The sequence below is a fragment of the Pecten maximus genome, chromosome 19, assembly GCF_902652985.1.
Source record: "Pecten maximus chromosome 19, xPecMax1.1, whole genome shotgun sequence".
Taxonomy (NCBI): Eukaryota; Metazoa; Mollusca; class Bivalvia; order Pectinida; family Pectinidae; genus Pecten; species Pecten maximus.
The window spans coordinates 7,158,461-7,186,079 of NC_047033.1; the positions used below are offsets into that span (position 1 = coordinate 7,158,461).

A 27,619-nucleotide genomic window follows, 5' to 3' on the forward strand; every position below is an offset into this window, starting at 1 on the left:
TCACAGAAATCTAAGCATGACATGGACTGAAAAATCACAGAAATCTAAGCATGACATGGGCTGAAAAAGCACAGAAATCTAGGCATGACATGGGCTGAAAAATCACAGAAATCTAGGCATGACATGGGCTGAAAAAGCACAGAAATCTAAGCATGACATGGGCTGAAAAAGCACAGAAATCTAAGCATGACATGGGCTGAAAAATCACAGAAATCTAAGCATGACATGGGCTGAAAAATCACAGAAATCTAAGCATGACATGGACTGAAAAATCACAGAAATCTAAGCATGACATAGACTATTAAAAAATCAGAGAAATATCAAAAGAATGCCATACATGTTGACAGAAAAATTAGAGAAATCTCCCAAACATGACAAAAAAGTGGATTCTTAACTACAATATGATCTATATTCCCAATATAATGTATATTGACAGTCGTTTTTTATTTTGATTTCTTAACAAAAAATATAATTACTTTAAAATTGATTTGCAATAATATAATTCTGCATATGTATACTTATCTCTATCACAAAATGAAAGGATGTTGTGTCAAAGTTCAGAGTTGAAAGTCCATATACTGGTTGATTTTTGAGTTTGTAACAGTATTGTAACTATACCTAAATCTGGAATTGTTTTTCAATATATAATACAGGTACTTATACATGGCTACCTCTATCAACGGTGCAATCAAAGTGTTCAAGAGACAGGGAAATGCAGGGCAGCTTATATTTGTACAGGTAAAAGGACCGTGTCTTATATAAAAATTATACCAGCATCTCAGATACTCCAGGTATAAAAATTATACCAGCATCTTAGTTACTCCGCGTATAAAAATTATACCAGCATCTTAGATACTCCAGGTATAAAAATTATACCACCATCTCAGATACTCCGGGAGCTAGGTTCACATTTGTATGACAAAATAAAGACTCGGTCAATGCCATCCTGTTGATATAACTCAAGGACTAGTTTGATTCTATGATTTACATCTAACGAATCTCAAGGTCAACATGTCATTAAACTGGCTGGCTTTGACCTTGGTTGTCACTTGTCTGTAATTATCAACAGAAATTTGATTGTAAAAGAAATTAATGATTTGTCAGTGTTTGTTTTCCTGAAATCAGACAAATTCAGTCGCATGCCTTTAATTTTCCATGACATATCCCAGGGGTACAGAGAGTGAAAGTGAACATAGCCCCCCTGGAGTATTAGATTATCAAAGATGATATTCTATTATTAAAGGACCAATCTCACAAAGAAGTTAGCGGATTGTTGATACAATATTATGATTATATAATTTTTTAATGTGACAGGCTTATATTGTACCACATGACAGTAAGTTTCTTGATTGCAAGTTTTGCTCTCAACCATGTGTTGGTATTTTTAAAACCTTTGTCTAAGGGATATAAAAAATTCTAGATGGTCACAATAAACCAATTATTTATTTAATTCAGGCCCTATGGACCTCTTGTCTAGTGAGTGAAAACATATGTTTTCAATGGATTATTGGTGTTTTTTCATATTTCCGATTAAACGTGATTATAAGTATTTACTCGTGTTTTCATTGACTAGGAAGTGAAGTTGTACACATCTGCAGATAACCCGACCATCAATCCCCTGACTGGACATTTATTGGTGGGGGCCCAGCCAATCCTCTTTAAGACCGCCCACACATTGGAGGATCCACATTTACCCAGTGCATCACAGGTAAGACTGGTTGGTTGAACAATTCCAAACCACATGGTACAAAATGGTCAGCTAATGACATATGGAAATGTGTTCTTTTTCCGTTAGCTGTGGTAATGTAGCTCTATCACACATAGACATTTCTGATAGGATATGTGTCACAGATAGGCTGGGCATGCAAAATTTTTACTACGTTTCTGTCATCCATCAATTTTTTTTGAAAACATGCTACTACTTGTCATGATGAACAATTTAGTGGGTGGTTTAAAAAATCTTACGATTGATGAAATGGAACTGATTTGTATACATTGTACGATGGGTTTTTGCTTCCTACAGCCCATAGATTCGGGTCCAATTTTACTTCAAGAACAAACACTGGTCATATCCTTCTGCAAGATTTACTCACATGAAACCTGATTATGCCTTTCCTAAATCGTAGCTGTCAGTACCACTGTTTGTACCGTCGCCATGTTTAATTGTACTCTAGCGATAAAGAATCTTTATCTACCGCAAAAATCCAGATTTCAGTTCGGTCAGAAAGAAAATAAAACATATAGAAGTTTGTTTTATGCCGGACTAGTAGTTAGTACAAATTTAGTTAATTGATAATTGTGTGATTTTTATTAGGTCACCTGAGACGAAGTCTCAAGTGACCTATTCTAATCGCCTTTTGTCCGTCGTCGTCCGTCGTGCGTCGTTCGTCGTGCGTCGTGCGTCCGTAAACTTTTTACATTTTCGACTTCTTCTCCAAAACCACTTAACAAAATTCAATGAAATTTGGCAGAAAGTTTCTATGGCTGAAGGTCAACCAAAATTGTGAATTATATGGTCCCCACCCCCCAGGGGCCTGAGGGGTGGGGCCAAAAAGGGTCAAATTGACTAAAACTTCAAAAATCTTCTTCTCTACTCTCAGATATGGTGGAGTCAAACACTCTTTATAGATGAAAGGGTCTTGTGGTGCTTTACCAAAATTGTGAATTGCATGACCCTTGGGTCTCACGTTTGCCCCTGGGGAGGGGGTAAACTTTACTATAGTTTATATAGGGAAATCACATTTTTGACTATTATTTGTTGGATTTGTATTGGAATTCATTCTTACTTGTATCAAATTATCAGCATGGGATGACAGTTTGATGGTATGTACATGTTGGCCCTAATTGACCCCCAGGGGCTGGTGGGCGGGGCCAAAAAGGGTCAAATTGACTAAAATTTCAAAAATCTTCTTCTCTACTCTCAGATATGGTAGAATCAAATACTCTTCATAGATGGAAGGGTCTTAAGATGCTTTACTAAAATTGTGAATTTCATGACCCTGGGGTCTCACGTTTGCCCCTGGGGAGGGGGTAAACTTTACTATAGTTTATATAGGGAAATCACATTTTTGACTATCATTTGTTGGATTTGTATTGGAATTCATTCTAACTTGGTTCAAATTATCAGCATGGGATGACAGTTTGATGGTATGTACATGTTGGCCCTGGTTGACCCCCAGGGGCTGGTGGGCGGGGCCAAAAAGGGTCAAATTGACTGAAATTTCAAAAATCTTCTTCTCTACTCTCAGATATGGTAGAATCAAATACTCTTCATAGATGGAAGGGTCTTAAGGTACTTTACCCAAATTGTGAATTTCATGTCCCTGGGGTCTCACGTTTGCCCCTGGGGAGGGGGTAAACTTTACTATAGTTTATATAGGGAAATCACATTTTTGACTATTATTTGTTGGATTTGTATTGGAATTCATTCTAACTTGGTTCAAATTATCAGCATGGGATGACAGTTTGATGTTATGTACATATTGGCCCTGATTGACCCCCAGGGGCTGGTGGGCGGGGCCAAAAAGGGTCAAATTGACTGAAATTTCAAAAATCTTCTTCTCTACTCTCAGATATGTTAGAATCAAATACTCTTCATAGATGGAAGGCTCTTCAGGTGCTTTACCAAAATTGTGAATTTCATGACCCTGGGGTCTCACATTTGCCCCTGGGTAGGGGGTAAACTTTACTATAGTTTATATAGGGAAATCACATTTTTGACTATCATTTGTTGGATTTGTATTGGAATTCATTCTAACTTGGTTCAAATTATCAGCATGGGATTACAGTTTGATGTTATGTACATGTTGGCCCTGGTTGACCCCCAGGGGCTGGTGGGCGGGGCCAAAAAGGGTCAAATTGACTGAAATTTCAAAAATCTTCTTCTCTACTCTCAGATATGTTAGAATCAAATACTCTTCATAGATGGAAGTCTCTTCAAGTGCTTTACAAAAAGTGTGAATTTCATGACCCTGGGGTCTCACGTTTGCCCCTGGGGAGGGGGTAAACTTTACTATAGTTTATATAGGGAAATCACATTTTTGACTATTATTTGTTGGATTTGTATTGGAATTCATTCTAACTTGTATCAAATTATCAGCATGGGATGACAGTTTGATGGTATGTACATGTTGGCCCTAATTGACCCCCAGGGGCTGGTGGGCGGGGCCAAAAAGGGTCAAATTGACTAAAATTTCAAAAATCTTCTTCTCTACTCTCAGATATGGTAGAATCAAATACTCTTCATAGATGGAAGGGTCTTAAGGTGCTTTACTAAAATTGTGAATTTCATGACCCTGGGGTCTCACGTTTGCCCCTGGGGAGGGGGTAAACTTTACTATAGTTTATATAGGGAAATCACATTTTTGACTATTATTTGTTGGATTTGTATTGGAATTCATTCTAACTTGGTTCAAATTATCAGCATGGGATGACAGTTTGATGTTATGTACATATTGGCCCTGATTGACCCCCAGGGGCTGGTGGGCGGGGCCAAAAAGGGTCAAATTGACTGAAATTTCAAAAATCTTCTTCTCTACTCTCAGATATGTTAGAATCAAATACTCTTCATAGATGGAAGGCTCTTCAGGTGCTTTACCAAAATTGTGAATTTCATGACCCTGGGGTCTCACATTTGCCCCTGGGTAGGGGGTAAACTTTACTATAGTTTATATAGGGAAATCACATTTTTGACTATTATTTGTTGGATTTGTATTGGAATTCATTCTAACTTGGTTCAAATTATCAGCATGGGATTACAGTTTGATGTTATGTACATGTTGGCCCTGGTTGACCCCCAGGGGCTGGTGGGCGGGGCCAAAAAGGGTCAAATTGACTGAAATTTCAAAAATCTTCTTCTCTACTCTCAGATATGTTAGAATCAAATACTCTTCATAGATGGAAGTCTCTTCAAGTGCTTTACAAAAAGTGTGAATTTCATGACCCTGGGGTCTCACGTTTGCCCCTGGGGAGGGGGTAAACTTTACTATAGTTTATATAGGGAAATCACATTTTTGACTATTATTTGTTGGATTTGTATTGGAATTCATTCTAACTTGTATCAAATTATCAGCATGGGATGACAGTTTGATGGTATGTACATGTTGGCCCTAATTGACCCCCAGGGGCTGGTGGGCGGGGCCAAAAAGGGTCAAATTGACTAAAATTTCAAAAATCTTCTTCTCTACTCTCAGATATGGTAGAATCAAATACTCTTCATAGATGGAAGGGTCTTAAGGTGCTTTACTAAAATTGTGAATTTCATGACCCTGGGGTCTCACGTTTGCCCCTGGGGAGGGGGTAAACTTTACTATAGTTTATATAGGGAAATCACATTTTTGACTATCATTTGTTGGATTTGTATTGGAATTCATTCTAACTTGGTTCAAATTATCAGCATGGGATGACAGTTTGATGGTATGTACATGTTGGCCCTGGTTGACCCCCAGGGGCTGGTGGGCGGGGCCAAAAAGGGTCAAATTGACTGAAATTTCAAAAATCTTCTTCTCTACTCTCAGATATGGTAGAATCAAATACTCTTCATAGATGGAAGGGTCTTAAGGTACTTTATCCAAATTGTGAATTTCATGTCCCTGGGGTCTCACGTTTGCCCCTGGGGAGGGGGTAAACTTTACTATAGTTTATATAGGGAAATCACATTTTTGACTATTATTTGTTGGATTTGTATTGGAATTCATTCTAACTTGGTTCAAATTATCAGCATGGGATGACAGTTTGATGTTATGTACATATTGGCCCTGATTGACCCCCAGGGGCTGGTGGGCGGGGCCAAAAAGGGTCAAATTGACTGAAATTTCAAAAATCTTCTTCTCTACTCTCAGATATGTTAGAATCAAATACTCTTCATAGATGGAAGTCTCTTCAGGTGCTTTACCAAAATTGTGAATTTCATGACCCTGGGGTCTCACATTTGCCCCTGGGTAGGGGGTAAACTTTACTATAGTTTATATAGGGAAATCACATTTTTGACTATTATTTGTTGGATTTGTATTGGAATTCATTCTAACTTGGTTCAAATTATCAGCATGGGATTACAGTTTGATGTTATGTACATGTTGGCCCTGGTTGACCCCCAGGGGCTGGTGGGCGGGGCCAAAAAGGGTCAAATTGACTGAAATTTCAAAAATCTTCTTCTCTACTCTCAGATATGTTAGAATCAAATACTCTTCATAGATGGAAGTCTCTTCAAGTGCTTTACAAAAAGTGTGAATTTCATGACCCTGGGGTCTCACGTTTGCCCCTGGGGAGGGGGTAAACTTTACTATAGTTTATATAGGGAAATCACATTTTTGACTATTATTTGTTGGATTTGTATTGGAATTCATTCTAACTTGTACCAAATTATCAGCATGGGATGACACTTTGATGGAATGTACATTTTGGCCCTAGTTGACCCCCAGGGGCTGGTGGGCGGGGCCAAAAAGGGTCAAATTGACTAAAATTTCAAAAATCTTCTTCCCTACTCTCAGATATATGGTAGAATCAAATACTCTTCATAGATGGAAGGGTCTTAAGGTGCTTTACCAAAATTGTGAATTTCATGACCCTGGGGTCTCACGTTTGCCCCTGGGGAGGGGGTAAACTTTACTATTGTTTATATAGGGAAATCACATTTTTGACTATTATTTGTTGGATTTGTATTGGAATTCATTCTAACTTGGTTCAAATTATCAGCATGGGATTACAGTTTGATGTTATGTACATGTTGGCCCTAGTTGACCCCCAGGGGCTGGTGGGCAGGGCCAAAAAGGGTCAAATTGACTGAAATTTCAAAAATCTTCTTCTCTACTCTCAGATATGTTAGAATCAAATACTCTTCATAGATGGAAGGGTCTTAAGGTGCTTTACCAAAATTGTGAATTTCATGACCCTGGGGTCTCAATTTAGTTGGCCGAAATATTTCAAATCTCAGGTGACCGTTAAGGCCCTTTGGGCCTCTTGTTAAAAAAGAAAGGGAGATAATTTGACAATGCATATAGGAATATTTCAGAAGTTTACAATATACTGCATATCTATTGTGAAAAAAGCAATAAAGATGAAAAAAACATCGGCATAAAAGTAGTTAGTTTTGTATATTGGGCGCAGAATTCAAGTGACTATCATTCATGATTCATTACAGCTCTTCTCTGTAAAACTTTTTTCAATATTAAAGTTAATTACTGACTTAAAAAAAAAAAATCTTTTGAACATTGTTGTCAAATTTAATATCACAACATGTTAGTAATAACCTGAGGTCCTTTCATGATTCATTAAATACAGCCCTTCTCTATAAAATTTCTTAAAACGTTTTTGAATATTAAAGTTAATTACTGTGTTTAAAAAAAAAATTGTTTTAAACATTGTTGTCAAATTTAATGTCACAACATGTTAGTAATAACCCGAGTTCCTGTGGAACATTATCTACTTGCAACAAAGATGTCGCAAAATTGTTCAGGCAATTTAGATTTCCTCTCATACTTTGAATGTGCAATGAGCTAGGGAGATCTGCCTCTCTGGAGGCTTTCAAGGGTGACATGTATATATGCAGGTGTTAATTTTAGTGAAAAAACGTAAAGAGAGAATTTTTATACAAAATTTAAGAAATAAAAATGGTGATGTAAACACATTTAAAGAAGTTCTGTTACCCTGCTGTTAATGTTGATTTTATGGTTCCTAATGCCGACTTAACTAATGTTTTCAAACCTTAAGACATTATAAGAATGATATTTAGAAATAATTTCATGCATGAACTTTTTAAATTAATTTAACAAAATTAATCTATTCCTGAAACCGCTATTTACATGTGTAACTCTGTTTGGTTGGTTTTACTTTGCTAGGTTTTACACTTTGAGCTAACTGATGGAATCCTGTCTAAAACAACAGAGCTCTACGCCAATGATGGGAGTGTGCTTTATTCGTCCACAGTTGCCTCCCTTTATGGAAATCAAATGTTGATTGGAACCATTAACCAAAAACTTCTGTTCTGTGAGGTGAGAACCATGTAGAGGTTCAGCAGACTCCAGGACCCAGGTGCTCAGACTAAGAACCAAAAAAATAAGGATTCCAGTATGCAGAAAGATATTTTTTAATGATTTTACAAGAAATTAATGCAATCCAATTTCACAAAAATTGATCGGGTATGAACAAGTTGTAGTCAATTTAATACATTTTACATACCACTTATTGAAAAAAATGTTTTACTTTAGAATTATGAATCTGTGATTGATTTGAATTTTCATTTGTTATATTTGCCATATTATTTTCTTTCATAGCATGTATACCACTTTGATACAGTCATGTTACTAAAGCATGATTAAATTAATTATTTAAGCATAATAATAATGAGCGAATTTGAAATAGAAAAGCCATTTTGGTGGGGCACTGGTTGTTCTCTCGATGGCTACAATATTGATGGCATAAATGGATATGGAAATTAGTCATATACAATCCTTTGAAGGACACGGTCTAGTTGGGCATTGCAATATTAATGAATATATTTAATTTGAAGTTGTGATTTAGGAAAAACCTGCATCTTTGTGTAAGATATCATTTCTCTTACACTCTACATGTATATCTTTACGTATTCTCTTTACACTGGAAAGGTGTGTCCACACATTTTCTCTTACATTGGACAGGTGTATCCCATTGGACAGGTGTGTCCATACATTTTCTCTTACATTGGACAGGTGTAAACCACTGGACAGGTGTATCCAAAAACTTTTTTCTTACACTGTACATGTACATCCAACACATTTATTTCTTGCACTAAATGGGTGGGTTTTTTTGTGTGTTTTTTTTTTCACTGCATAGATGTATCAACACATTTTCCAGTAGGAACTTTCTTTATCCTCACTTATGCATTCCAGTTTGTAGGATATACACAGTGTAGGTCTCATGCTATCATGTAGGATGATTCTAGTGAAAAAAGTTCGGTCATATTACCGGTACTATTTAAGTATTTTGAACTTTTTTTAAAATCTAAAATGTATATAATCAATATATCTAACTATTGAATGTGTGATCAGGTGACTCGGTGGTAACACACTCCCTTTCTCCAGAGGTGACGTGGGTTTGACGCTCGAATATAACGGGAAAATAAAAGGAACACTGTTATATGGGGTCACCTGACCATGTTTATTGTCTCCAGGTTCACCGCTTTCCTCCCGCAGTAATTTAAAGACTGCTGTCCATGCTTTCATCCAGACCAACATTAGTGATTATTACGAGTTGTTTTAGTGTTGTTAAATAAATTGTATGTTGGCTGATTTCATATGAAATTAACCAAAGGATCGTTAAACCTTTTATTTGTTGCTAGATTACTACACAGCACTGCTGTTATTTGTCCGAGTCTTCACGTGGGTGTTTAGGCCAAAATGTATGATTTTATGATAGTTCAATTATTTTTGTAATTTGAAATTACAATTCATGTCTATTTAGGTTACATTGTTTTATTTTTACATCAAATGTTTCGTACCAGATGATCTCTGAAATGTACTCAATGATCTACATCATAACTAACATAAAGATACACATACAATAATGTATGTTGCGTCTAGATAATGTATTGAATGTATCGAAGGTTGAATGATTGTGATTTTACTTAAGTTTATATCATTTTACATCTGCAGAAAATACCATATCCAAGAATTCATGTTCATCTTTGAAGGTCTATATACATGTATATATATAGTGGACAAAGACTTTCTATCCTAGTAACAACGACTATTGCCCAGCTTCCTCTGACCAAACACCAGAGGCAAAGACCTCAATATAGCTGTCCATCAAAATGGCTTATAACTGTGTATGTCTGGCGTTGGGCCAAAGAAAATTCTGGCTACACTTTTTTTATAAATATGAATGTGTTTGTCAATTGTTTTACTGGTATGATTACACTAGATACGACCAACAACCATTAATATCAATTGTTATAACATAATCCCTGTGATTTGTAATGAAGATCTGGGTTAATGTAAGTTTGTCAGCAAACCATGACAACATGAACTTTGATTGATAAGCCTAGCTCATCCATACTAGGGGCATATCACTATTGTATGACTTTCATATTTGCTCAAGTCTTCTGTTTACTCGATGACTCATCCTCATCCATACTAGGGGCATATCACTATTGTATGACTTTCATATTTGCTCAAGTCTTCTGTTTACTCGATGACTCATAACCATGTCATCAACAGAAAACTCTAGAATATACAAAGCCATACGATGAGCCCCTGTGATTCAGCCATCATATAAATGAATGCAAAATCTGTGACATCTGTAACATTGAATATATGAATTATTTTCTATTTAAGGAATTTTTTTTTTAAATATTTTGGAACTGCTAAATCTGTGTTTTAATTTTACATTGGGATGTATTAGATGATGTCACCACAGTGATCATATGGTCATACTGTAGGTGTTTAGCATGCTCATGACATAATCTATAAATACTGTTTAGCACACTCATTAGTCAAAGACCAATTATATAATATACATGATGTATAGGGCATTATCTCTTTAACAAATGACCGTGATTAACACCTATAATCAGATGTTAAATAGGAGTTTGTGAGTGTACCTAGAATTTATCATTCCATATTGTATGTTGTTTTTTTAGCCAAGATTTCCCTGTGATTTATCCCTGTTAATATATTTTGCTTTTTTCCAATAAAAAAGATTTTTACCTTTCGTTTTGGATTTTGTTGTTGTATGAACAGAATCAATGCAGCTAGTAATTATACCCTTTTCATGTTGATGTGGGCAACATTTAGGCCATTATAGAAGTAAACATCATAAAACGGAAGACAGTGTACAAATTGTGTATTCAATCTTTATTTCCATAGTAACGAATAATTCACAATGATAATGATGATTGCCGTATTTTACCTAATAAGTGCACTGTGTACTAACAAAAACACCAAAACGGTGTGCTTAATGAACTATGTACAGAAAAAAAGTTTCCACAGGAAATCTGGATGGAAAATAAAAAACTTCAAAGGAAGGTAAGGATGTTTTCATGTGTTTCAATTAGTGGATCCATCCTCTTTTCTTAAAAAATTTGGAGGTGCACTTATTTGTCAGAGTACTGTAAACAATTTCAATTACATTCCAGATATTTACCGATGCAAAGGCCACATTTATAAAAAATATTAGGGAGACAGGAAATGGTGGTGGTGGTGGTGGGTCATAACACCAAATAAGAAAATAGAGCGTGAATTGATGTGGGTCATAACACCAAATAAGAAAAGAGAGCGTGAATTGATGTGGGTCATAACACCAAATTAGAAAAGGTAGCGTGAATTGATGTGGGTCATAACACCAAATAAGAAAAGAGAGCGTGAATTGATGTGGGTCATAACACCAAATTAGAAAAGGTAGCGTGAATTGATGTGGGTCATAACACCAAATAAGAAAATATAGTGTGAATTGATGAAGTCCTGGACACATAAAAGCTGGAAAAACTACTGGTAAATCCTTATATCGTCATATATGAGACGACCCTGATTCTGTTTAGAAACACAGCTATCATACGAGGGATGATTGATATGTTGTGAGCCTAATATTGAAGGATTTGAATTTCGAACGACATATTGTATTATTTTTTCAACATAATCCATTTCAGTATCTATACACTTTTGCCAGCGGTGTTTAAGGGCCTCAATGTCACTTTTATAGAACTCCTTTTCTTGGCTGTTCAGAAAGTCGTCCACTGTATGTTGGGGTTAGTGTGCCTGAAATAGCTGTTTTCAGTTTTGGAAATAGATGAAAGTCTGATGGAGCGAGATCATGTGAATAATGCGGATGCTCAATCAATATAAAGCCACAATCATGAATGGCAAACGGCAATGACAGACTCTTTTACCCTAACCCTAGCCGATTTTGTCCATTTTGCAAAAGCCGCTTGTCTTGCTTGCTTTATAGGGCTTCATCATCGATATAAACTAACCAAATGAGACCAGCCCTTGAGTATACATACACAGCCCTATATAGTCAGAGAATAGAAAAACTTAAAAAGAACATCCTCGAGTTCCTCCTTCAATATGAGGCTCATAACATTGACAATTAATTTGTATCCAAACAGGACAAAAATACAGATATCAGTGTATATGATTTCTGTTTACATTCATAATACAAAACAAAAGGATTTATCCATGACAAAAATTGTTAAACTTCATCCCTGTGTTAAATGACCTTACAATTGAAATCGGAATCAGTAACATATTCCACAAACACTATAATCACACCTTTCATTTCATTATGTTTTCATGAAATTTGAAGTACAAAAAGTTTAGGTCGGCCGTCAGCCAAAATATTCAAATATAAATGAAGGTACAGGCAGTTTTATCCATTTTCGCATAATGTTTTTGTCTAATTTAAATCCTCCAGGTTTGACTGATCTGAAAAAATATTTACTGAAATACATATATTTAGCGTCGGCTTTACCAAATTTGGGGTGAAAGTAAAATGGACAGTGCAAAATTAAGGCTCTAGGCAGAGTGACTGGAGTGAATTGGACAAATAGTGAAATGATGTTATAAAATTAAGACCAAAGGGGTAAATTTCAAATGGATGGGGTCAAATATTTGTTTGAGATCTTTGTTTATACATGCATGAATATTTCATGTATCATTTCATAAGTTTTGTTCATACATAATTAATATTGCACATGACTTTCACAAAGGCAATGTTTGCTTTTAATGTGAATGTACTAAATGGCCATTAGAGGTGTACAAGTGTGTATTTAAATCATTAGTGGTAGCTATATATAGGCATGTTTGTTTGTTTGCTGGGTTTATCGCCCCATCAATAGCCAAGGTCATTTTGAAGCAGAGTCAACTTGTAGTAGTTGGTGACTACTTTAGTAAATAAAATAGGGGAGGTCCATTGCATGCCATCCAGAGCAATTAGGGTAAAATGCCTTGCCTAAGGACACAACCACGACTGCACAGACCAGCCTGTTTTTCAAGCTTCTCAAAGAGAAGTGGAATGCTGGGGAAGAGAAATGGATGCCCATAGTGACAATTAATTATTATTTGGGTGAACAATTTCATTTAAATTCAAAGCACATTATAAATTTCTTAAAGCCCCACCTTTACTGCATCATACATATCACACTCTAGAAAACAGAGTGTGAACACAATCACATATCTACTAAGTATCAACATTGTATGTCAAGTTATTTTACATGAAAATATTTGCTCACTTCAACTTTCACCCTTTTATTCCCAAATGAGCCTCATTCCTGAATGCAAATTTTAGCCATAAAGTTATGGGACAATTTGTTTGTGAACCAAATTCTGGACTGTTCTGAAAACGAAATTCTATCAATTAAGAAAGGGCTTAATTGTTTGCGGTATTTGTGGACAAGACTTACTTACTGAAAAATACAGTATATATGTGAAGATTTTTTTAGCACAGCAGTGAGCAAATACATGACATGGTATACAGTCAGACTTGTCTATAAAAGCCACTCAAAGAATCCCAGAAAAGTGTTTTTTTAGACAGGTTGGCTTCATTTAAATATTCATGAGAAATTGGGAACCAAAACAGATGGTCTATTTAGACAGGTTTTTGTTATACACAGGTGGCCTTTTCAACAAGACAGTCTCTGTATATATTTTGTAGCATTAATGTAATGTATGTACTCAAACTGAAACAAAAATCCCCGGTATATTTGCCAAAAACAAACATTATATATGCTTGATGAAAATATCAATAATATTAGATGCAGTTGTTTCCAATCTAAAGCAAATAACCTTGCTTCTAATTACATAGAGATTCAGTACAACAAAAACTTTACACTGTATAAATTACATTTCATAAATTTTTGTTTGGCAATCTTATTTGATACTTTTTCAAGGAGAATTTATCGAAGTGTTATTATACAATGAGAACTAGTATCAAGATGTCAATCATCTTCTCATGCCCCGCCCTCCTCGCCCATTCATAGGGGCCATGTTTCCACCGTGACCTTGAGGCATGCCTCTACCTTGACCTTGACCTTGTATGAAAGGCCGTGGTGGTCTTTGATTTTGATAATTAGGATTTCCTGAAATAGAACAAAAATTAATTAACACTTCAAATTGATGTTATATTTTAACTTGGAAGTACATGTAAACTTTGTTTATATATACATTTCACTTCCCAAGAAGAGATCCCAGAGGAATCATCTCCCATCATTTAATGTAAATTGAGTATTTTCAAGTTCAACTGTTGACCGGTCAATATTTTTGACTGTTGACTGGCGAGGAACATCCGCACGCGCCCAAACACCAAAATGATTACGATGAAGCGTCTTTCTGATCGTGATTTGTAAACAGTATCTCTGGCTATGCTCTCTAGATTCGAAGTCAGAAAGGTTCAAGAAATTTCCAATCAGGGTTTGTTGTATCTAATCGAAAATAGGGATTCGGCTACCACATGAAATGTCATAAAAGGGTTTGTATGAATTTTTACAGTGTATTGCGAGGCCAAAGGAACCTCAACTTTGGAGTAAGAGTTTACTGAAGACTTTTTACATGTTCCTCAGCCTAATAAAATAGCATACAAGTGAAATCTTGTGGATTATTCTGACAGGTAACTAAACAGCTGTTTCATGCCTTATCGGTCAACAGTTAAACTCTCCCCCTGCAGCCTTGGGAAACAGTTCATCGGGTTGGTCCCAATACCTCGGGGAAGAGTTTTGACTGTTGACTGATAAGGCATGAAACAACAGTATTGCTGGTCCTATAATAGACTGATCTTTTCTCTGTTTCTCTTCTTTCCTCTTTAATAACTATTTGTTAATAAAAACATGTTTCCCTTCTTTCCTCTTTGATAACTATTTGATAATAAAACATGTTTCCCTTCTTTCCTCTTTGATAACTATTTGATAATAAAACATGTTTCCTTTCTTTCCTCTTTGATAACTATTTGATAATAAAACATGTTTCCCTTCTTTCCTCTTTGATAACTATTTGATAATAAAACATGTTTCCCTTCTTTCCTCTTTGATAACTATTTAATAATAAAACATGTTTCCCTTCTTTCCTCTTTGATAACTATTTGATAATAAAACATGTTTCCCTTCTTTCCTCTTTGATAACTATTTGATAATAAAACATGTTTCCTTTCTTTCCTCTTTGATAATAAAAACATGTTTCCCTTCTTTCCTCTTTAATAACTCTTTGATAATAAAAACATGTTTCCTTTCTTTCCTCTTTGATAACTATTTGATAATAAAACATGTTTCCCTTCTTTCCTCTTTGATAACTATTTGATAATAAAACATGTTTCCCTTCTTTCCTCTTTGATAACTATTTGATAATAAAACATGTTTCCCTTCTTTCCTCTTTGATAACTATTTGATAATAAAACATGTTTCCCTTCTTTCCTCTTTGATAACTATTTGATAATAAAACATGTTTCCCTTCTTTCCTCTTTGATAACTATTTGATAATAAAACATGTTTCCCTTCTTTCCTCTTTGATAACTATTTAATAATAAAACATGTTTCCCTTCTTTCCTCTTTGATAACTATTTGATAATAAAAACATGTTTCCCTTCTTTCCTCTTTGATAATAAAAACATGTTTCCCTTCTTTCCTCTTTGATAACTATTTGATAATAAAACATGTTTCCCTTCTTTCCTCTTTGATAACTATTTAATAATAAAACATGTTTCCCTTCTTTCCTCTTTGATAACTATTTGATAATAAAAACATGTTTCCCTTCTTTCCTCTTTGATAACTATTTGATAATAAAACATGTTTCCCTTCTTTCCTCTTTGATAACTATTTGATAATAAAACATGTTTCCTTTCTTTCCTCTTTGATAACTATTTGATAATAAAACATGTTTCCCTTCTTTCCTCTTTGATAACTATTTGATAATAAAACATGTTTCCCTTCTTTCCTCTTTGATAACTATTTAATAATAAAACATGTTTCCCTTCTTTCCTCTTTGATAACTATTTGATAATAAAAACATGTTTCCCTTCTTTCCTCTTTGATAATAAAAACATGTTTCCCTTCTTTCCTCTTTAATAACTATTTAATAATAAAACATGTTTCCCTTCTTTCCTCTTTGATAACTATTTGATAATAAAACATGTTTCCCTTCTTTCCTCTTTGATAACTATTTGATAATAAAACATGTTTCCCTTCTTTCCTCTTTGATAACTATTTGATAATAAAACATGTTTCCCTTCTTTCCTCTTTGATAACTATTTGATAATAAAACATGTTTCCCTTCTTTCCTCTTTGATAACTATTTGATAATAAAACATGTTTCCCTTCTTTCCTCTTTGATAACTATTTAATAATAAAACATGTTTCCCTTCTTTCCTCTTTGATAACTATTTAATAATAAAACATGTTTCCCTTCTTTCCTCTTTGATAACTATTTGATAATAAAAACATGTTTCCCTTCTTTCCTCTTTGATAATAAAAACATGTTTCCCTTCTTTCCTCTTTAATAACTATTTAATAATAAAACATGTTTCCCTTCTTTCCTCTTTGATAACTATTTGATAATAAAACATGTTTCCCTTCTTTCCTCTTTGATAACTATTTGATAATAAAACATGTTTCCCTTCTTTCCTCTTTGATAACTATTTGATAATAAAACATGTTTCCCTTCTTTCCTCTTTGATAACTATTTGATACTAAAACATGTTTCCCTTCTTTCCTCTTTGATAACTATTTGATAATAAAACATGTTTCCCTTCTTTCCTCTTTGATAACTATTTAATAATAAAACATGTTTCCCTTCTTTCCTCTTTGATAACTATTTGATAATAAAAACATGTTTCCCTTCTTTCCTCTTTGATAATAAAAACATGTTTCCCTTCTTTCCTCTTTGATAACTATTTGATAATAAAACATGTTTCCCTTCTTTCCTCTTTGATAACTATTTAATAATAAAACATGTTTCCCTTCTTTCCTCTTTGATAACTATTTGATAATAAAAACATGTTTCCCTTCTTTCCTCTTTGATAACTATTTGATAATAAAACATGTTTCCCTTCTTTCCTCTTTGATAACTATTTGATAATAAAACATGTTTCCTTTCTTTCCTCTTTGATAACTATTTGATAATAAAACATGTTTCCCTTCTTTCCTCTTTGATAACTATTTGATAATAAAACATGTTTCCCTTCTTTCCTCTTTGATAACTATTTAATAATAAAACATGTTTCCCTTCTTTCCTCTTTGATAACTATTTGATAATAAAAACATGTTTCCCTTCTTTCCTCTTTGATAATAAAAACATGTTTCCCTTCTTTCCTCTTTAATAACTCTTTGATAATAAAAACAAATTGACCAGGAGCTCACATTATTATACTCCCCACCTCACCTTAACTTCTTCATCAATAAAATAAATCTGTCCATGAGTCCATGAGATGTGTGAACCAGCTTTTTAAAAGATACCATATATGCCTGTCAGCCATTTTGTTTCTAATCAGTCTCAAAATTCAATAGTACAAATATGAATAATTAAATTTGAGAAATGCATACAATATTTATGGAGAAATAACACTTACAAACTTTAACCTGTCAAAATTTAAAATGGCCACCTGTGAACCAATTTGTTTCTGACCATTTTTCAAATTTGATGTGCACAGACAAGGGATCAACCAACATATCTAATTTGAAAGAGATACATACAGGACTTTTTGAGAAATGGTGACATCTGATGGTGATAGGCTTAAATTATAACTTAACGAAAAAGAAAAAAAGAACCCAATTGAAACATACACTATCAGTTTTCGCTTAAATAATTGAGACTCTCTGACCTGTTCCTATCTTCACTTAAAGGAAAATGAAGCATCAGAGCAAAGTCTTACCAAAAATGAAATCAAATTACGCTGAAGATACTTAATATCCCTACTCATTGATAGAGGCAACTCACCCCTGCCACTTGGTGGCGTTTGATTGGTTGGTGGTCCCCCGGGATTAGGGAGAAGTCCTTTGTCCCCACCTTCAGTAGGTGACTTTCTCTGACCCGGCGGCTGTCCTTCCTGTTCAATATAAAACTAGGTGGTCATCTCTTATGATTGATCAATAAAGTATCTAGCTCACTATCTCATGTTCTGTACCAAAGGATTTTTTTATTGTGATCCAAAGAATTTAAAGAAAATATATATACAAATCTATGGAACTCTACATTAAAATTAAATCAATCTAAAATTTTAAATAAGATTCTAAGTTCTCTGCTCTTAAAAACAAAATCTGCTCCTTTTAGCAAAAAGCTCCATTGTGATAAAGAAGCAATTTCCTGGAAAAGTTGGTGTTGAATAAAATTTGGCCTCTTAATTTCCTTTGATGTAGTTAGATAGGACAAACCTTTTGTACAGCATCTGGTACAGGTTCGCTCATATTGGGAGCCTCTGAGAACTGCATACAAAATCTGAAAAAGAAAGACAACTTTCAATCTTATTGATTTTTCAAAGGACCTTGTTTCAGCATATTGTTGATGGTATTATGATGGTATCATCTGCTGCTTTAGAGTATATTACAGTGGATACCCCGGTACTCACGATAGGCACTTGGAACCTTAGGGGCCAGCAATACTTTAGCTCTACTTATATTTTATTGTACTTCAAACTTCATGATTTTAACATTGAGTAGTGAGTATAGGTTATGTATGTTTACAAAAAATATAGTTTTCTGCATCTAACCAAATTAATACTCATTGGCTTTCTTAATTAAAGTTGACATTTAACTTGTCAAATACTCCAACTTTACAATTTTATGAAATTACACATGTATAAGGTCAGAAAAATTGAAGATAAATTAACATATACAGTGGTCCCCCTCTTATGAGACCATCTATGTCAGATGGTCTTATAATGGGGGTGGCCTTTCTTGAGAGTTTTGTCGTCTGAGTGACGTCAGTGATGTCAATGATCACACAAGCTAGTACGTACATATTACATAATATACTATGCATAATATGGATTGACATTCACCTAAAGTAGGTTAGAGAACAGTATTTGACCTTCACCTTTGACAGATAAGATGATTTGACCATAACCTCCCAACAGCCAACAACAGATCAGATGATTTGACCTTCACCTCTAACTGGTCAGAGGATTTGACTTTATAACTGGTCATGGGATATGTCTTTCACTTCCAACTGGTCAGAGGATTTGAATTTGACCTTCACCTCTAACAGGTCAGAGGATTTAAATTTGACCTCAGAGGATATGACCTTCATCTCGTAGTTCAGAAGCTTTGACCTTCACCTTTAACAGATCAGAGGATTCGACCCTTACTTTTTACAGATCAGAGGATTTGACCTTCACCTCTAACTGGTCAGAGGATTTGACCTTCACATCTAACTGGTCAGAGGATTTGACCCACACTTTTAACAGATCTCAGGATTTGACCTTCACCTCCAACAGACCAGAAGTTTGACCTTCAGGTAGCTTTTAACATAAGTAATATTTTTTAACATAAGTAATATTTTCAATTCATTATACTCAGCAAAGATGACATGATATAAATGGCACCAGTGAGTACAAACCATCAACCAATCAGATTGATGGATCTCAATATATCAGTAAGCAGGAAGTATGAATGCGTCTATATAACAAACCTTACAAAAACATTAAAAAGGGTGGGAACAAAATGTTTACAGGGAGAAAAAAATATCATTTCAAGGGTTGGAGGTGAAATACTGTTAGTGCTTTTCATTATTTCTTTCTCATTCTTGTAGTTTTTCAGCACACATATACTTACTCTCCAATTTTGATAATTTCTCCATTTTTTCCAGTATATAGTGTCAAACAGCCTTTCCAAATATTGGCATACCTAAACAATAGAAGACATTAAAGTCAGATTTTTTTTCTGGAAAAGATATACATGTACATACAAGTACATGTAGCAACGCCCATACCCATAAATTAACCGTGTTCCATTGTAAACCAGCAAAGTGATAGAAAGTCATATTTATTTTATCCTTTGTACACATGAAACAATTAACAATGGAAAAAGTCTAGCTAAAATATTCATTTCCAAAAAAAAAAATCAAAATAGATAAAACATTATCAGGAAAGTATGCATCTAGGATTTCAAACTATTTCTAGTATTTTAAACACCAAATGTATATGAAAGAAGCTTCTGTAATTTTCATAAAAATTGTGTAATTGAGTATGATATTTTACCACACAGGAAACACAATTATCTAAAAGTATTGGAAAACTGAAACTAAGCATTGCCATTTTTTTCTCAGTTGGATCATGACAGCATTGTACAGTGTACTGTAGTATCACAAGTTGCAGTATTGTACTGTATATTGAACAAGTAATTTTGAGGAGACATTGTGGTCTATTGGTAGGACGCAAGGCTACATGACCGAAGGGTTACTAGAGTCCTGACATGGGGACTGTGTTGTATCCTTGAACAAGATACTATAGGCCACTGTGTTCCAGTCAACTTAGATGTTAATGACTACGTGGTAGGACAATGCAAGAAATGTCGTGTGTAAGCTGTTAGTGCCAAAATGGCAGCTCTGGCTGCATATACTCCCAGGGGAGTTGAGAAAGACATTAGCCGATTACTTAATGCCCTATAACCATGAATAATAACTTGTGAACCACTTTGAGACAGCTCTGCTGCTGTGATATATTAAAGCACTCAAAGTATAAAAACTTCAAATGATTAATCAAGAGCTATTACACTGGGTACTTATGACTACCATTTCAGGTGATGAAGGATACTTGTTAAATCATATTTCTATTGTGTGATTGCTGTTAATGCCCCATTTGTTTTGTTTTCATCAACTTCCCATCAACTGCTTAGGTCATTCAGGATGCATGGCCTAATGTATGTGAGTTTTGGGAGGCTGCACGGGTATGTTCATGTTAGTCTCCTCGTGAGCACTGAATTTATGCTGACTTCAAATTCACAGTCCTACTTCTCTGAAGCATATACTGACAAAGACACAGCATTACTTCGGTTTATTTTGCTTAACATCCTATTAACAGCCAGGATCATTTAAGGACATGCCTGGTTTTGAAGGTGGAGGAAAGCCGGAATTCCCGGAGAAAAACCACCAACCTACAGTCAGTACCTGGCAACTGTGCATGCCCCACATGGGTTTTGAACCTGCAACCCAGAGGTGGAGGGCTAGTGATTAAGTGTCAGGACACCTTAATTACTCGGCCATCGCAGCCCCCACTCAGCATGACACACCACCCAGTAACATTATACTGCCAAACGGTGAGCCAGTAGTCTCACTCTCAAAAACGCTGAGCACTAAGCAGGAGTAGCAACTACCATTACCATAGACTTTGGTAATACAAGCGTGTCTCGACCAGGGGACAGAACCCTAAGCCTTGAGGCTTCCTCACAGGTGCTTAGGTATACTCAATTAAAGGCCGAAAGTGTGGCCGTCTCAAGGGAAACATTAGGAAGGAGAAAGATGTTTAGAATGCCCTAACTGCAGGGTATCTGGCTCATTAAAAAGCAAAATTGGGAGAGCTAAACCCCACCAACATTGGGTTTTTGCTTGCCAAGTCTCACCCAAAGAGTTTCGGTCCTCAGCCTCCTTCTAAATCACAAAAGTAGTACTCAAAATATTTTCTCATATCTGTTGGCCCTCTTTTTTGCATCATTACAGTATTTTACCAAGTAATGTTACTTCAATGCATGACATTGTAATTTGTTGCTGTGGTATTACTGAATGGTTTTTATGACACATTGTTGTCATGGAGTCATTGTATTATATATACATCATGTACGACTATAGTGAACTGAACTCTTCATTTCAACTCTTAGGACCAGACAAGGAAACGGCTGATTATGTAATTTTTATAATATATAGCCACAAACGGACAATCCTTTCACCAGGCTAAAGGGAAGTTCCCAACTTGCCTGAGCTAGTAAGGTGACCTCCTACCCTCCACATTTACACATGTATAATGTAATTATTCGGAGGACATATCCTGGAGTAACGCATACCACTCTTGTGAAAAACTATTTTGACAGATACCAGACATTGAAGTCGTACCCTTTGGTTAGGCGACATATGTCACCTGTCTGTAGAAGGTCGCCAGTTTCATCCCATACAGAGATGTTGATGCTTCCAGTTTTGTCTGCAACTTTACATGAACGCACATCATGGCCATCCTTTGTTCTTGTTGGCTTTCCTAACAGACACAAAATAAATATCAGCAATTATTAATACATGTATTAAAATTTTTCAGAAACATACAAAGTAATTAATAAACAATAATTTGTAATCTTACTTTTTCTAATACATGTTCCCAAGGACACTTCAATCATATAAAATGTACTCCCAACAATGTTAAAGGAACAGAAGAAACTTATGATGAGCACCCTCAGCCTGTCGGTTGGCGTCAGAACAAAAAAAATTGCTAGAGACCTCTAGCTAGTTGAAAATGTTAATTTATCTTCAAACATTAACTCTAGAAAAATATCTTGTGAATTTTGTAAAGTCTAGAAAATAAATAATTTCAATTGATCGAACAATGATTACCATGCTACATGTCATACTCTTTTACCTATTTCTTTTTATTTTTTAGTTTTAAACGGCAAAAAATCAGACTAACTTATATTTTATCAGCTTACGAAACACAAGCAGTTAACATCTGTAAATTCATTTAATTATATGTTCCAATAAAAGCAATTCAGCTTATTTTTAAGTGTTGACACTACATGTATGTGAACTGTGTATATAATATTTATTCTTATAACAACCCGGTCTTTCAATATGGGGTAAGAAATTCACCCAGCACCGTCTACAAAATCAAAACATTTACCTATTTCCAGCACTATAAACATGAGGTTTACATTCTTAATACCAGGACGTAGGTCTTTTATGTGGTGATCGGACATCTTGGCAGACTGCACAATAAATGAAACCACTAGCTCTGCTCCATCCTCTCGAATATCGTCTGTTCCCCTCAATCAGAGACCCGTCTCAGCTTCCTTATCCTGAAATCGTAGCCTATCAGGCAATATTGGGTGGCCAGAATATTCTTCTTTTCGATTTTTATCGATGTTTTGTTATTTTCGATCACTTCATTATTCCCCTGATGTCATTTATCATATCATAAAGTTTAAAGGGTGGCCTAAATATGTAAATGTCGGGGATATAGGCCTAGATAGTTGTGTGACAACATTCGCCAGTCGCGTGTTTTATTCTATTTCTTCATCCGGGCATTACATAAGGGGGATAACTCGTACTTTTTCGTATGACTAAGTAGTAGGCCGACTTTAAAGTGTGGAAATTATTCAAAAAATATAGGCCGACATGTATAATGTAAGTGCTTTATATGTATGGATACGACGGTATATGTCACAGTTTCTAGTTTTAAGATAAACATGACACTTTTAGAATCATATTTATGGATACAAACATTAATATATTATGTAAATTCTTATTTATTGAACCAGAGATCTGTATACAATGAGCCCAGAAAGACATCTAGATATTATCTATACAATATTCAAATATAAATTGAAGTAATATACATTATTTCAATTATTGATATATCTTTTTACATTTCTGTAGTAACATAAAGGATAAAAACGCTAAAGAAACTTCATTTCAAACTTTAACTTTAATTGAATCGTGTAAATGGCCACGAGTCCCCACACAATGTACTAGATTCTGTTGAAAATTGTAGGCAGGGATCGACCGACCAAATCACTCTTGTACACCTCCCACTCTAGGTTCTAATTCCTTTCTGTATTAGTTTTAAGATAATTTGGCCATAATCCCAACATATATAATACAAATGATGTACATGTAGTACACACCAGGTCAAGTCAGAGACGTCTGGTCCAGTGTGCTAAAAATCTTTATTACATTTTTACCAGTGAAATATCGGAAATTATTCATTTTACAAAAGTGTTATTTTTCGCTAGTGAAAAATATATCACCTTTTTCTGATTTGGCCAATCAAAACAGTGTTTACAAACGGAAATAGGGAAAATAAAAGCTGACCCGATATATTTTGCTATAAAATTTAATAAACAGAATATCTAACAGTGTCTTCAGTAACACTGAATATATTGATCGTGTGGCTAATACGGTATTTCGATATTTTTCACTCCAGCTTCGCACTCGTGAAAAATATCAAAACATTAGCCCCTGCCGTGAAATATATTTGAAATTTTAGATTTTTCTATCTTTAATTCAGATATCTCTATTTTAATTTATTCAATAATTAGAGATATCTTTTATTTAAATATCTCTATTTAATACATAAAAACAGATATCTATATTTTAGATACACATATCTCTGATTCGAATACAGATTGCGTTGTTTGTCAATAAATATATATCTCTTATTTAAATAAAAACATCTTAACTAAATGGGTAAAAATCCCAACGACCTGCCATAGAATCCTACATGTTCCAAATATTATATGATTGTGGATCATATCAATTGACATCTCGCGATAAAAATATGTATATGAATACGAAACATTTCATGTTGAACTGATGCAATCGAAATTTCATTATTCATGATATACCAAATACATTTAAATTTCATACATTGTTCAATTACGTAGCTCAAAATAACTTTATTTCATTGGCTACATGTATTATTGATATACATGAGATAATTAATTCACAATACTGATGTCCATCATGTTTTACCGTGTCTCAATGTTATCCATTTGTTAATGTCCATATTCTCTGCACTATACTGTTTATGAGAATAAACAATTGTCATTGTCATTGATGGAAACACACGAGCTCGAGCAGGGTTTTTACGGAGAGAGGAAACCGAAGTACCCGGGGAAAACCCACATGGTCGGACCACCATACCACCATACCACCATGCAACCATACCATACCATACCACCATACCATACCACCATGCCACCATACCACCATACCATCATACCATCATACCACCATACCACACCACGATACCACTATACCATACCACCATACCACGCCACCATACCACCATACCACCATACCATACCACCATGCCACCATACCACCATACCATACCACCATGCCACCATACCACCATGCCACCATGCCACCATACCACCACACCACCATGCCATACCACCATGCCACCATGCCACCATACCACCATGCTATACCACCATACCACGCCACCATACCACCATGCCACCATGCCACCATACCACCATACCATACCACCATACCACCATGCCACCATGCCACCATACCACCATACCATACCACCATGCCACCATACCACCATGCCACCATACCACCATACCACACCACGATACCACTATACCATACCACCATACCACACCACCATACCACACCACCATACCAAACCACCATACCACCATACCACACCACCATGCCACCATGCCACCATACCATCATACCACCATACCATGCCACCATGCCACCATACCATACCACCATACCATACCACCATACCACCATACCACCATACCACCATACCATACCACCATACCACCATACCATACCACCATACCACCATACCATACCACCATACCACCATACCATACCACCATACCATACCACCATACCACCATACCATACCACCATACCACCATACCATACCACCATACCACCATACCATACCACCATACCACACCACCATACCACGATACCACTATACCACACCACCATACCACCATGCCATACCACCATACCACACCACAATACCACCATACAACCATACCATTATGCCATACCACCATACCATACCACCATACCACCATACCATACCACCATACCACCATACCATTATGCCATTATGCCATACCACCATACCATACCACCATACCACCATACCATACCACCATACCACCATACCATACCACCATACCACCATACCATACCACCATACCATACCACCATACCACCATACCATACCACCATACCACCATACCATACCACCATACCATTTCTCTCTGTATAATGTAGTTTAATTAATGTTACTTTGCTGTCCATTGTCTTACTCTTAGTTTGTATTTATACGTCTTTTGTTTTGTGTCTTTGGTATCCCAGTTGGTAGACGATCCTTGTTGACTTTAGTCACCGAGGTCAGCCGTTATTTATTTCAAAAGTGACACACGGCAGAATATAAGGAATTGATTGATGCTTTACTTGAAAGGCAACAGCCAAATTATAAAACTTACTGATTAAAATTTTAGACAATTGCCCATCCTTATATAGATTTTGATATTTCTTTCAAGTTATTTTACTTTCCCATGTTGCCTTTTAAGTTTTCACACAAAGCAGTATGATGCAGTTGATTTAACTGATGACTCTACTGTATAAAACGCCCAATTTACTTTGAAAGGTGCTAATATCAAATATCTTTTTCTTATTGTAAAATACCTAACAACGTTCTTCTCCCTTCTCCCTAATACCCCACTTGAGCCTCGCCACTTAATAAAAGTCTATGTGTTATGTCCCTTGGCGGAGACATACCAGAGTAATGGACGTTTTCAATTAAAAAATAAACTACCATCAATATGAAACGTTCGTCAGTCAAGAAATATTGATCATGACGTCTCTCTACCTTAATTTTAAGAACAAATACACTTTCCGTGTCATTAATCAGTGTATTATTTTGTAAAAGGTATGTTAATTTAACGCCAGGTTGTTGGTATTAATCATGTAGAGGGCCGGCCCCCTAATAGTTTCTTTTTGTCATATTATTCCTAATGATAGCAATCATTAGAAAACAAAAAGGACAACATTTATGTATAAAATCCATTGATTTTCCATTTCATTTTTTTTCAAAACGACAACAATGACGTTGACAACGAACCTTCGAGGCATATAAGCCATGCTAAAACTTCTCCTATACAACGTTACGGAATAGCTTCCTTCTTGGAAACCAATGATGGATGTGGCAGGTGAGGTGATGTATTTTTATGTTTCATTATCAAATGCTTGATAAATTCATAAATGCTTGACATACATACGTAAATATCAAAAGGTAAAATTGAAAACGAACGATTTTATTCTTCAGCATCAATAAACAATGGCGAGGAAGATGAAAGCAGAGCCCCGTTCGATTTGCACTCTTCTCATTCTAGAATATATCTTCCGGTCACTCGATTTGAAGCTCTTCTGCTTCTGGAAGATCTTCTACCTCTTCCGTCTCGAAGCTGGAAGATTTATCTTCCAAGATGGCGGCGACCATGTTTTAAGTATGCGAGTGATGAGTTTCACTAGAGAAGGATTTATAACACATACATGCACATGTTTGTGTCATCGTGTTTGAGAAAACTTAAAAACTTGCTTATTTTTTGTTTTATTCTCCCGGTTTACTCGATTTACATACATGTATAACGGAATACGATCTTCTTAGAAAGCTTCTCTTCTTAGAAGAGTGCAAATCGAACGGGGCTCTTGGCAGTATGTATGTGCAATCGGGAACCGTCGGCACTTTCCGTAAACGAGAAAATATTTATTTATATTTTATTTTTATTTTTGAAGGCATTTAATATACAATTATACATAAAAGACACTTTTATTCCAACTGACTCATCTCATTCATATTCGGTGACAGTATTATCCTCATCATTCTCCTCATCTTCATATACATGTATCATCATCAGTCACCTCACATTCATACATCATCTATCCAAGCATCAATATAATCATATCATCAAAATAAATCCTCATCC

General features: G+C 35.3%; 2 protein-coding genes across 2 annotated transcripts in view; one reads left to right on the forward strand and one right to left on the reverse strand.

Annotated features, from left to right (window-relative positions):
• Positions 1–9,816, forward strand: part of LOC117317753 (serum paraoxonase/arylesterase 2-like) — a gene marked incomplete in the record, with an annotated part of 30,847 nt that extends 21,031 nt beyond the window's left edge. Inside the window, 3 exon segments of the mRNA XM_033872666.1 lie at positions 654–738; positions 1,574–1,708; positions 7,836–9,816. Coding sequence (XP_033728557.1) covers positions 654–738; positions 1,574–1,708; positions 7,836–8,003 — 388 coding nt within the window.
• A 989-nt stretch (positions 9,817–10,805) lies between these two features.
• Positions 10,806–23,162, reverse strand: LOC117317675 (SOSS complex subunit B2-like). Its single transcript, XM_033872546.1, has 6 exons — positions 22,762–23,162; positions 21,990–22,128; positions 19,718–19,789; positions 18,320–18,383; positions 17,886–17,994; positions 10,806–14,044 (listed from the first exon to the last, which is right to left on the reverse strand). The coding sequence occupies exons 1-6, from the start codon at positions 22,835–22,837 to the stop codon at positions 13,908–13,910; spliced, it is 597 nt and encodes a 198-aa protein (XP_033728437.1). The 5' UTR covers positions 22,838–23,162; the 3' UTR covers positions 10,806–13,907.
• Between the last annotated feature and the right edge of the window lie 4,457 nt (positions 23,163–27,619).

What these genes read in the sequence shown, in the direction of transcription:
- LOC117317675 (XM_033872546.1), bottom strand. Translation starts at nt 22,837, where the DNA reads ATGTCCGATCACCACATAAAAGACCTACGTCCTGGTATTAAGAATGTA. An exon ending in GTTTATAGTGCTGGAAATAG is followed by an intron (nt 22,129 to 22,761) that starts GTAAATGTTTTG and finishes TGTGTCTGTTAG; the next exon opens with GAAAGCCAACAAGAACAAAG. An exon ending in GAAATTATCAAAATTGGAGA is followed by an intron (nt 18,384 to 19,717) that starts GTAAGTATATGT and finishes TTTCTTTTTCAG; the next exon opens with ATTTTGTATGCAGTTCTCAG.